General features: G+C 43.9%; 1 protein-coding gene across 1 annotated transcript in view; it reads right to left on the bottom strand.

Annotated features, from left to right (window-relative positions):
- Window positions 1-12,204, bottom strand: part of stx1b (syntaxin 1B) — a 60,857-nt gene that overhangs the window by 13,893 nt on the left and 34,760 nt on the right. Inside the window, exons 4-7 of the mRNA XM_028599746.1 lie at window positions 7,166-7,240; window positions 2,486-2,559; window positions 1,238-1,346; window positions 47-120 (exon numbers count right to left, since the gene is read on the bottom strand). Coding sequence (XP_028455547.1) covers window positions 47-120; window positions 1,238-1,346; window positions 2,486-2,559; window positions 7,166-7,240 — 332 coding nt within the window. The remainder of the gene's footprint in view (window positions 1-46; window positions 121-1,237; window positions 1,347-2,485; window positions 2,560-7,165; window positions 7,241-12,204) is intronic.

The raw sequence follows: 12,204 nt of genomic DNA, 5'->3' as shown, positions 1-12,204 counted from the left end.
ACGCAGAATGGCGCAGGTTAAGGTAAAGGCTCGGTGCGATGCTTACATCATCGGTGAAGACGGCCAGCTTGCCACTCTCCAACATGTCCTCTAGTTCTTCGTTGGTGGTGGTTCTCCCGGCTGCAGACAGAAAACAGAGAAGAAGACGGTTAGAGAGAGAAATGCTGACTCGTCGTATGTCACGCCGTCACATGTCTCCGGGGCCGGCCTGATGAGGGCGCCAGCAGGCTAAATGAAAAGTCAAAGATAATACTTCACAAAGGGATAGTCAAGGAAACACACTGTGATTGGTCTGGCAGTCAGCTGGTCAGACTACTTCTTTTCTTGCCTTTGTTTTGGTAGTTATGGTGTTTGGTGTGGCTTCATGGTCTGCTTTATGGGGGGTCTGGTGTCTCTAATGTGTTGTGTATTGTGTGTTGTATTGTGTTATGTGTTATTTGTTGTGTTGTATGTTGTGTTGTGTGTTGTGTTGTGTTATGTGTTGTGTGTTATGTGTTATGTGTTATGTGTTGTGTGTTGTATGTTGTGTTGTGTTATATGTTGTGTGTTATGTGTTGTGTTGTATGTTGTGTTGTGTTATGTGTTGTGTTATGTTATGTATTATGTGTTGTGTGTTGTGTTGCATGTTGTGTTGTGTAGTATAACTCACTGAAGTCCAGCTGTCTCGGGATGCTAGTGTGACTGTATGTTGTGTTACATGTTGTGTTGCATGTTGTGTGTTGTGTAGTATAACTCACTGATCTCCAGCTGTCTCTGGATGCTAGTGTGACTGTATGTTGTGTTGTGTGTTGTGTTGCATGTTGTGTTGTGTAGTATAACTCACTGATCTCCAGCTGTCTCTGGATGCTAGTGTGACTGTATGTTGTGTTGTGTGTTGTGTTGTGTAGTATAACTCACTGATCTCCAGCTGTCTCTGGATGCTAGTGTGACTGTATGTTGTGTTGTGTGTTGTGTGTATGTTGTGTTGTGTAGTATAACTCACTGATCTCCAGCTGTCTCTGGATGCTAGTGTGACTCTATGTTGTGTTGTGTGTTGTGTGTATGTTGTGTTGTGTAGTATAACTCACTGATCTCCAGCTGTCTCTGGATGCTAGTGTGACTGTATGTTGTGTTGTGTGTTGTGTGTATGTTGTGTTGTGTAGTATAACTCACTGATCTCCAGCTGTCTCTGGATGCTAGTGTGACTGTATCTTGTGTTGTGTCTTGTGTGTATGTTGTGTTGTGTAGTATAACTCACTGATCTCCAGCTGTCTCTGGATGCGGTCCTTGCAGCGGTCGCGGTACTTGGACTGCGTGGTGTTGTACTCAGTCATCACCTCCACGAACTTACGTGACAGCGTTGAGTGCTGCAGGACCACGACACGAGAGAGACAGAGAAAAGACATCACTCAAGGTTTTTAAAGGAAGATATTTCAGCACCAAGACTTTCTGTTTGTGGAGTACTGAGTTACATGAGGCTCAGATATACTGCACGAGTTGGGAGAGAGTTTGAAAGTCTGATGTTTCTGTTTGAATATGTTCCATATTCTGTATGTGAGATGAGTCGAGGATACAAATATTTAGTCCAAATGAATCACTAAAGTTCTGTTTGTGCTGTTAAAAGTTGGACGTAAATACATCTGATTTCTGAAAGAATGATATGGATGAAAGATGTGGAAATCTTTCCCAAACTTTCTCCTTTATCATTTATAAAAATATGTGAAAACTTCTCCCTGTAGCTTGTAAAAAAAAACATATTTTTGAACTGATTTTTAACTGGCTCATGCACGAACTTCAGCTTAGCTTAGCTTATCTTAGCTTTAGCGATGCACTCAATCCGTTCCACAGCTTCCCTCCACATATAGAAATAAAAAAAGTGTTTAATGTTGTACGGACACAAAGATATTTCACAATGAACTCCCCCCTCAAATGATGTCCCCCATCTCTATTAAAGAACTATTTATGAATATTGTTTGGGACTAGGTTGTTTCATTTAATCATAGTTGATGTTAAAACAAATCAAGTCTATCAATCGTGTGTGTGTGTGTGTGTGTGTGTGTGTGTGTGTGTGTATTAGGCTGCAGGGAGGAGGGAGGCAGCAGCCAATCAGAGAGCAGAATAGTGCAGGGTCATCACAGCATCTTCTCTCCGCTCTGTCATCATGACGCTCTGCACATGCTCAGCAGGATCTTTATTTTATTCAGAACTATTTCTACTCATTTTGCTAATATAAATAAAATAAATTGTTTCTATGAAAATATATGTTTTTATACTGTTTAGTTTTGCCATTTGTTCTCTCCAGAATAAGTTTCTTTTTTTATCAAACATTGACTCAAGGTCTGTCCTAAAGAATCCCTCAAAAAGCAGAAGAAGAGTTAAACATAGTGCCAACAAAATCATCAAAAGACTCGTCAAAAAAGCATCAAAAGCGAAAAAACAGCGTCAGAAACAGCAAAGTTAAAGTGTGTAGTAAGTGTGTAGTAAGTGTGTAGTAAAAGCATCAGACCTGTGTTTTGCGGATCCTGAGGTCAGCTGATGATCTGTTGAGACCTTCTTCCTGCTCGATGCTCTGCTCGATGGCTGCAGAAACACACACACACACACACACGTTAGACTCTAACACACACACACACACACACACACACACACACGTTAGACTCTAACACACACACACACACACACACACACACACACACACACACGTTAGACTCTAACACACACACACACACACACACACACACACACAGACTCTAACACACACTCACACACACACACACACACACACACACACACACACACACACACACACACACACACACACACACACAGACAGACACACACACAGACACACACACAAAAACACACACAGACAGACACACACACACACACAGACACATAAACGCACACAGACACACACACACACACACACACACACACACACACACTCCAGTCGGTTCAGGCTGAAGGTGGACTTTAATGCCTAGAGCTAGACGATGTTGGAAGAAAATGACAGAACAATACTTTTTTTCTTGCGATATGCACAAATACTCAAATGTTTACCAGATGACACAAATAGCTCTATTTGGAAAATATGAATTCATCTGGAATTACTATGGTGATTTTGTAGGTGAGTGTTATGTGAAAAGCATGGCGTCCATGTTTAGTTGTAGTTGTCCTCTTCCTCTACCTGTGTCTCTGAGGAAGGTACCAGACAACAGTCTTCCTCCTGTCGCTCAGCCCAAGCTTTAATACTCCATTATTAATATATGATTCCAACAGGGAGACACAGTTTAATATAAATATTCAGGTCTGCAGATGCCCACGGAGCCCAGGAACACCACAGAGTCAGTTAGAGTTCTCTCCCAAACTTCCCTTTCTTATGGAATAAGTTCCTTCGGTTGGGCCACAAACTGGAACTAACATTACTAGCTGGACCTTCTCCAAGACTCCAGTTCTGACTCCAGTTCTGACTCCAGTTCTGACTCCCGTTCCTTCTCAACGTCTCAATATGGATACAAATAGTTCAATATTTTTTAGAATAACAGTCGGAATATTTTGAAAGTAAAAGTCAAAATATAACGGTGAGTGTAGAAGTGTGGTTGTGTTATTCAGTCTGTGTGTACGTGCGGGTGTGTGTGTCTGTTTGCGTGTATGTCTGTGTGTGTCTGTGTGTGTGTGTGAGAGTGTTGTGTCTGTGTTTGTGTGCGTGTCCGTGTGTGTCTGTGTGTGTGCGTGTCTGTGTGTGTGTCTATGGGTGTGTGTCTGTGTGTGTCTGTGTGTCTCTGTGTGTGTGTATGTGTGTGTGCTTGTCTGTGTGGGTGTGTCTCTGTGTGTGTGTGTGTGTGTGTGTGTGTGTGTGTGTGTGTGTGTGTGTGCCTCTGTGCCTCTGTGTGTGTGTGTGTGTGTGTGTGTGTGTGTGTGTGTGTGTGTGTGTTTTGATGTTCAGCGGCTGCAGGTCTGTCCTTGTATCATGTAACTCTGTGATGTCAGTCTGTCTCTCCCGAGTTATGAGACAAATTAAAATGCTTATGTAATGTGTGTGTGTGTGTTTGTTGGCTTGTGGCCCAGCTGCTCTCTGCTGGATCCACCATGACTCAGCATTATCCTCCTTTTATCACATTGTGTGTGTGTGTGTGTGTGTGTGTGTGTGTGTGAGAGTTGATTCTGGGCTTTTTGGTTTAAAAAATGAAGATAATTTGTTTCATCCACAACTCAAAGATTTTGGATTATTTTCTGGATTATGGATTAGTGTTGTGCAGTGTGTTTCCAAAAGCGTGTGTCTCTGTGTGTGTGTGTGTGTGTGTGTGTGTGTGTGTGTGTGTGTGTGTCCGTGTCTAATCTTGCTATTCTCAGACAGCAGATCGTATCGTCGCCGGCGGGGAGAGACCTTGTTCTGTATCTCCATGTTTCATCATCCAACTTTACATTTTCTTTCATGAATCAACGCTATTGGTCGCCCTGTACGGCTGGGTGGGGGGCTTACAGAGTTTAAAACAGTGACGAGGCGAGTTTGTAATTGTGTGTGTGTGTGTGTGTGTGTGTGTGTGTGTGTGTTCTTGTTTAACTATATTCGTGGGGTCCAAAAACCGGGAGTCCAGAATACTTGTGGGGTCCCGACAGCTTTGTGGGGCCAAAATGCTGGACCCCCCAAGTTTAAAGGGCTGTTTGAGGGTTAATACTTGGTTTTAGGATTAGGGATATAATTAGGTTATGGTTAGGGTGAGGGTGAGGGTTAAGGTTAGGCATTTAGTTGTGATGGTTAAGGTTAGGGTAAGGGTTAAGGTTAGGCATTTAGTTGTGATGGTTAAGGTTAGGGTAAGGGTTAAGGTTAGGCATTTAGTTGTGATGGTTAAGGCTAACCTTAGGTACCTACCCTAAGGCAAGGGGCTAGGGAATGCATTATATCAATGACGGGTCCCCACAAAGATAGTGCCACAAACCTGTGTGTGTGCGTGTGTGTGTGTGTGTGTGTGTGTCTGTGTAAGTGGGGTTATCGTGTGTGTGTGTGTGTGTGTGTGTGTGTGTGTGTGTGTGTGTGTGTGTGTGTGTGTGTGTCAACATAATGTGTTTGTGTGTATTTGTGCATGTGTCCCCAGGCCTCAGTGTGTGAGTGTGTGTGACACCCGAGTCGAGAGTAGAAAACTGTTTAAAGAAACGGGATTTCTCTGAAATAGGTTTACCTCCTTACTTAAAGCTTTGGCCAATGTTTAATATGAAAATCTGACACTGTGACATTATAGAAAGGACAGAAATACAGAAAAGCATAACAGGTCACCTTCAACCAGAGATGAGGCCATATCATCTGATTTCGTCGAAGGTAAAACTAATAACAACGTTTTAGGTATGCAAGGTTGACACCCGTCAGCAACGATGTGTGTGTTAGCGTAATGAGTGTGTGTGTGTGTGTACATGTGTCCTCAGGCCTCACTGTGTGTGTGTGTGTGTGTGTGTGTACGTGTACATATGTCCTCAGGCCTCACTGTGGGTGGGTGTGTGTGTGCATGCATGCGTGTGTGTGTGTGCGTATGCTCGTGTGCATGTGTGTGTGTTTGTAGTGAAACCTCAGGCTGTTCTAATTAAAGCAGCGATGTCCTTGAACCTTCAGAATGAATGGACTCTGTGTGTGTGTGTCTCTGCATGTGTGGGTTTCTGTGTGTGTCTTTGCGTATGGGTGCCTGTGTGCGTGCGTGCATGAATGCGTGTGTATGTGTCTGTCTGTGTGCATGTGTGTGTGTCTGTGTGTGTGTGTGTGTGCGTGAATGCATGTGTATGTGTCTGTCTGTGTGCGTGCGTGTGTGTGCGTGTGTGTCTGTGCGTGTGTGTGTGTGTGCGTGTATGTGTGTGTGTGTGTGTGTGTGTGTGTGTATGCGTGCATGTATGCCTGTGTGTGTGTTTATGTGTGTGCATGTGTGTGTGTCTGTCTGTGTGCATGTGTGTGAGTGTGTGTGTGTGTGTGTGTGTGTGCATGCATGTGTGTGTCGGTCTGTCTGTGTGCGTGTGTGTGCATGTCTGTGTGTGTGTGTGTGTCTGTGTGCATGCGTGTCTGTGTGCGTGTGTGTGTCTGTGTGTGTGTGTGTGTGTGCGTGTCTGTGTGTGTGTGCGTGTGTGTGTATGTCTGTATGTGTCTGTGTGTGTATGTCAGTGTGCGTGCGTGTGTGTCTGTGTGTGTGTCTGTGTGCGTGCGTGTCTGTGTGTGTGCGTGTGTGTGTATGTCTGTATGTGTCTGTGTGTGTGTGTGTATGTCAGTGTGTGTGCGTGTGTGTCTGTGTGCGTGTGTGTGTGTGTGTGTGTCTGTATGCGTGCGTGTCTGTGTGTGTGTGTCTGTCCCAGTGATTACAGCGTGATAAATCACCACCACTGTTTCTGAATATTTGCTTCTGCAGCTGAAGGTTGACAGAGATTCTCTGAAGCTACAGATAGCCCCCCCCACCCCCCCACACACACACCTTCTCCGCATGTCTCGCCCAATAGAGAGGCTAAGACCCGCCCCTTCCTGTGACACAGTATAATGTTTAGATCTTGTTTGAATTGAGTCATGAATTACACATATGTGTCAGTTTAAAAGATAATTTAGCAAGTGAAGAAAGTCTTCAGTGTCAAAATCCAAAGATAGTTGTCATCTCGAAATATTCAGACTTTTATTGTGAAAATATTCAGACTTTTTCCTCAAAATACTGAGACTTTTGATTGTGAAAATATTCAGACTTTTTACCTGAAAATATTCAGACTTTATTGTGCAAAATAATGTTGCAGTCAAGTAGATTTCCATTCGAGATGGCTGGTGGTGGAGGGAATTAATATTTAAGATGAAGATGTTTCCAGAAAACATGTCTGTGTGTCTGTGTGTGTCTGTATGTGTGTGTGTGTGTGTGTGTGTGTTCTTGTTTAACTATATTTGTGGGGTCCAACAACCGGGAGTCCAGATTAGTTGTGGGGTCCCGACAGCTTTGTGGGGCCAAAATGCTGGACCCCCCAAGTTTAAAGGGCTGTTTGAGGGTTAAGACTTGGTTTTAGGATTAGGGTTAGAATTAGGTTATGGTTAGGGTGAGGGTAAGGGTTAAGGTTAGGCATTTAGTTGTGATGGTTAAGGTTAGGGTAAGGGGCTAGGGAATGCATTATGTCAATGACGGGTCCCCACAAAGATAGTGCCACAAACCTGTGTGCGTGTCTGTGTGTGAGTGTGTACCTTTTAATTTTGAGCGAACTTTATTGGCTGTCTTCTTGATGTCAGCTGTGAGGTCCTCCAACTCCTGCTTGGTCTCTGCAAACAAGAAATAACAAAATATGTAATAACGTGGTTGCTTTGCACAATAAAGTGTCTCTAGCTTTAGGTCCTTCACGGACCGAAGAACAACCTTTGCTTCATTTCATTTAACTTAATGGGTAACTTTGGCTTTTGATTTTCAACCTGGACCCTATTTCTCCACGTTTCTGTGTCTAACTGACCGATGACAGCCCTGAAATCACCATCACCAAACCCACCAGACTCCATGTAAATAATCAGGACTTTTATCATCGTAAAACACACTTTATTCAAAGTGGACAGAAATAAAATAAAACTATCAAAAGCCATCTTGGTTCATCTTTCCACTGTTCCAACAATCACCACTCTAGTTTGGTTGAAATAAACCCTTAATTCACACATTTACATGTGGAGATATGCGGGCTATACACGCTAAAAGTCCTGATTATTTACATGGAGTCTGGTGGCGATATGCTGGCTCTATACACGCTAAAAGTCCTGATTATTTACATGGAGTCTGGTGGCAATATGCTGGCTCTATACACGCTAAAAGTCCTGATTATTTACATGGAGTCTGGTGGCGATATGCTGGCTCTATACACGCTAAAAGTCCTGATTATTTACATGGAGTCTGGTGGAGATATGCTGGCTCTATACACGCTAAAAGTCCTGATTATTTACATGGAGTCTGGTGGGTTTGGTGATGGGCATTACGGGGCTTTTTCATGTTAAACAAAGAGGCTCTTACTCTTTAAAATGCAGTCTTCCTGTCTGTGTGTGTGTGTGTGTGCGTGTGTGTGTGTTGACATCAAGTGGAATTACCCAGATTTACATCGATCATTATCTGCCTCGTTAACGCTAATTTATTAACGAAGACGTTCCACCAATCAAATCATAAACTGCGGCTGCTGTGAGTGTAATGAGCGACACACTGTCGTCCAGAAACACTCAGATGATATTGTGCAGCCCTAATATATATATATATATATATATATATATATATATATATATATATATATATATATATATATATATATATATATATATATATATATATATATATATATATATATATATATATATATATGTTATTTTATTCCATGTCAGCTTTATATCAGTGTCTGACAGAGAGAGACAAAGAGACAGAGAAAGAGAGAGAGAGTGAGAGAGAGAGAGAGAGAAGGGTGAGTCAGAGGCCGAACGGCACTGCAGCGCTCGTAAATCTGACTGCACTGCTGCAGTTATCACACACACACACACACACACACACACACACACACACACACACACTCACACACACACACACACACACACACACACACACACACACACACACACACACACACACACACTCTCTCACACACACACACACACACACACACACACACACACACACACACACACACACACACACACACACACACACACACACACACACACACACACACTCTCTCTCTCTCGTTCTCCTCCTCCAACATGGCTGATATGATGTGATGTTACTGTTCCTGAACACATCACCAAACACACACTTCCCTTTCTTTCTTTCTTGTGTTTTTTCTCCCGTGACCTTTTCAAAATCAGTTTCTCTGGAAGAGTCCAAGTATACCAGTGGGTGTTGGGAGGCCACTGTTTAAATGTAATCTGTTACAGATTACTAGTTACCCTGTTAGCAACGTCTGACGCAGAGTTAGGGACATTGTAGGGAGAGAAAAATAATATTTACAAAAAAAAACTTTTTCTTTTCTACAATTTAAGTAGTAACTTTGCGAGAGAAAAGAGACATTTACAAGAATCTACAAACTGCCAAAAATGGTCCAGGCCGATGATTGGTCAAACCCTTAAAAATACCAAAGCTAAAGTCTTTTAAGTGTAATGTTTGTCTTGTCTTGCCCGCTGATTGGCTGGAGGTTAGAGTCTGAGCTGTGAGTCTTTATGAATGGCTGCGGTCTGTAGGCCTCGTCCTCGCTCTCACTACAACTCCCATCATGCATTATTCAGACAGAAACACTCGGATGCATTTTGTATTACGGAGCGAGCTGACCCAGAAATGAAGAGGAGAAAGACAGAGAAACAGAAAGAAAGGAAGAAAGAAGGAAAGGAAGCAAGAAAGAAAGAAAGAGAGAAAGCAAGGAAGAATAATAAAGAAAGTGAGGGGTTTCCCCCGGAGGGAAGAGTGAGACGTATGTGTGTGTGCATGCGTGTGTGTGTGCATGCGAGTGTGTCTGTGTGCGAGCATGTGTGTGTGTGTGTGCCTGTGTGTGTGTGCGTATGTCAGAGTGTGTGTGTGTGTGTGTGTGTGTGTGTGTGTGTGTGTGTGTGTGTGTGCGTGTGTCTGTGTGTGTGTATATGTGTGTGTGTGTGTGTGTGTGTGTGTGTGTGTGTGTGTGTGTGTGTGTGTGTGTGCGCGTGCGTGTGTGTGCGTGCATGTGTGTGTGCGTGCGTGCTTGCGTGTGTGTGTGTCTGTGCGTGCGTGTGTCAGATGTTTTTTCTGTATATTATCTGCTGTTTGTTGGAACAGACGATGTTTCTAAAGTTTTATCTTATCTTCTGTTTGTAAAGCAGCTTGTGTGCTGTTGCCCTGAGAGGAAACATCCCTTCTTTCTTTCTTCCTTTCTGTTTGTTTGTTTGTATTTCCATATAAAGAAAGAGAAGAAGTCCCGGTCTCAGACTGATCAGACAGACGTCACTCACATGTCCTCCGCGGTTAAACTCCTCATCTCCTGCATGCACGTTAAACACTTCAAGAAGAAGAAGACGAGAGACTTCACAGGGCCGCATGCAACGGAGAATGCAAGAGAGGGGGGGAGAGAGGGAGAGGGAGAGGGAGAGAGAAAGGAAGGGAGGGAGGGAGGGAGAGAGGGAGAGGGAGGGAGTGAGGGAGAGAAAGAGGGAGGGGGGGAGAGAGGGAGAGGGGGAGAGAGGGAGAGGGAGAGGAGGGAGGGAGAGGGAGAGGGAAGGAGGGAGAGGGAGAGGGAGAGGGAGAGGGAGAGGGAGAGGGAGAGAGGGAGAGGGAGGGAGGGAGAGAGGGAGAGGGAGAGGGAGGGAGGGAGAGAGAGGGAGGAAGGGAGAGAGAGAGACAGAGGAGAAAGGGGGAAAGGGACAGAGAGAGGGAGAGAGAGCGAGGGAGGGAGGGAGAGGAGGGAGCGAAAGAGTAACAAAACAGACACAAAAAAAGGAAAAGGATGGAAAAGAAACAGAAAAAAAAATCATCATTTTCATGCAACAACAGAAACATTGACATGCAGTGATGTGAAATGAAACGGTGACGTCATGCACAACAAACAGGAAGCTGGATGAAAACATTTCAAAGTAAAAGACAGTTTGGCTGCAGAGAGTAAAATCCTCGTAGCAGTTCCTCATCACCGAGGCCGATGGTTTTAACGCTGAGTCATCATTTCTATATAAAAACTGGACTGGATGGGGTTACTGGAGGAGACCGGGGTTCTTGTCCCGTTTGAATCCAGATAGAAAGGGCTGGACGTTGTGTCTGTGTCCTCCAGTAACGTGACGCTGAACCTCTGATCCTGTCAGTAGCTCTCAGTCTGCCTCCGTGTCACAAACGAAATGAAACGTCTCTGCTGTTTGAGTGTCGAGCGCTGCACTGCGCTCCCCCTGACCCTGACACGCGGTGACTCAGCATTAATGACTCAATGCCATCGCCAGGCGAATGAAGCATGAAGCCGGTCTGTGCTGTCTGACTCGCTGCAAAAAAAAAGGTCTGGCTTCAAAACGGGTTTTGTAAGGAATTCTGTGCAAAAGACAGGCCCGAAAATGAGGCCCTAAGATCTGTCAAATCAGACTCCAATTTATAATTCCTTCTTTCATCAGACTTAAGTTTACCAGAAGCCAAGGATCAATCTGAGAGTCCAGCATGAGAGATACAACACAGCTGTGGGTTCACAAACAGAGTCCAAGTTTCCCTAGCAACAGACATCAAGTCAGAGCTGGTCCACCAAGTTGTCCTCCGAATTATGAGCCCCAATCTGTTCTCTCCCTCAAGCTTTTATCCTATCCTCACAGGGGAGGAGGGGGGGGGGTCTTCTTGTTTCTAGACAGAAACTGTTGTTATCTTACACAGACACACACGCCAAGGTCGAGGTCTCTGTGTGGTGCAACTTCCTCTGCCGTTCTCGCAACCTTCAAACAATACACCTCTAAGCCATAAAAACTATTTTTATGACTTAAGCTTAACTTTCTGAGCATCAGAGGTCACCCAGAGTACTTTTAACCACTTCCTCAATGACTATATATTATATAATAATATATAATATAATATTTCTACAGTTTCCATCAGACTCAAGAGTTCAACTCAGCACGAAATCCTCGCCCGTCCCAGAGCGACAGCCCCGTGCGTTGTTTGTAACGTTACGGCGTGCATCAGCCTTATCTGGCTCATTTCCTGTAGTTTCCTGTAGTTCCTGTAACGTTAACGTCTGCTGCAGCGTCACCAGTATAGCTTCAGGGGCCGGCTTACAGAAAGTGTAGAGTGTAGTTTAAAAAATATCTTTAATTTCATCTCTCTCCTTTAGTGATTCACATTGGTTTAACCCTCCTGTTGTCCTCGGGTCAAATTTGACCCATTTTTAAAAAGTTTCCATTTCAGAAATGTGCGTTTCTTTCAACCAAATTGTCAAAGACAATAAGGTGGATGGTTACATATTACCATTACTAGGATTGGGCATCGAGAACCGATTCCTACTTGGAATTGTTTCAAAAATTACGATTCCATCGGAATGGTTTCTTTAATGGAATCGTTTGGAGGATTTGGTTTCAAATCTGATCATGGGTTCCAAATTTAACATGCGCAGGTTTTGGCTTCCATAGCAGCCAGGCGCTTGTTGTGTTGCAGCCATGGAGCACAGTAAGCGGCGCTCTAGTCTAGCTTTATTTTACGTTGAAAAAGCCCGGTAAAACTGCAAACCACCATCGAATCAAAATAAAACTTTCCTCTTATCTGTGAAATAAGCATGTGACCCGTATCA

Source organism: Perca flavescens, chromosome 15 (assembly GCF_004354835.1).
Source record: "Perca flavescens isolate YP-PL-M2 chromosome 15, PFLA_1.0, whole genome shotgun sequence".
NCBI lineage: Eukaryota > Metazoa > Chordata > Actinopteri > Perciformes > Percidae > Perca > Perca flavescens.
Note: the sequence above shows the minus strand (reverse complement) of the source record. Positions and strands in the feature narration are given on the sequence as shown.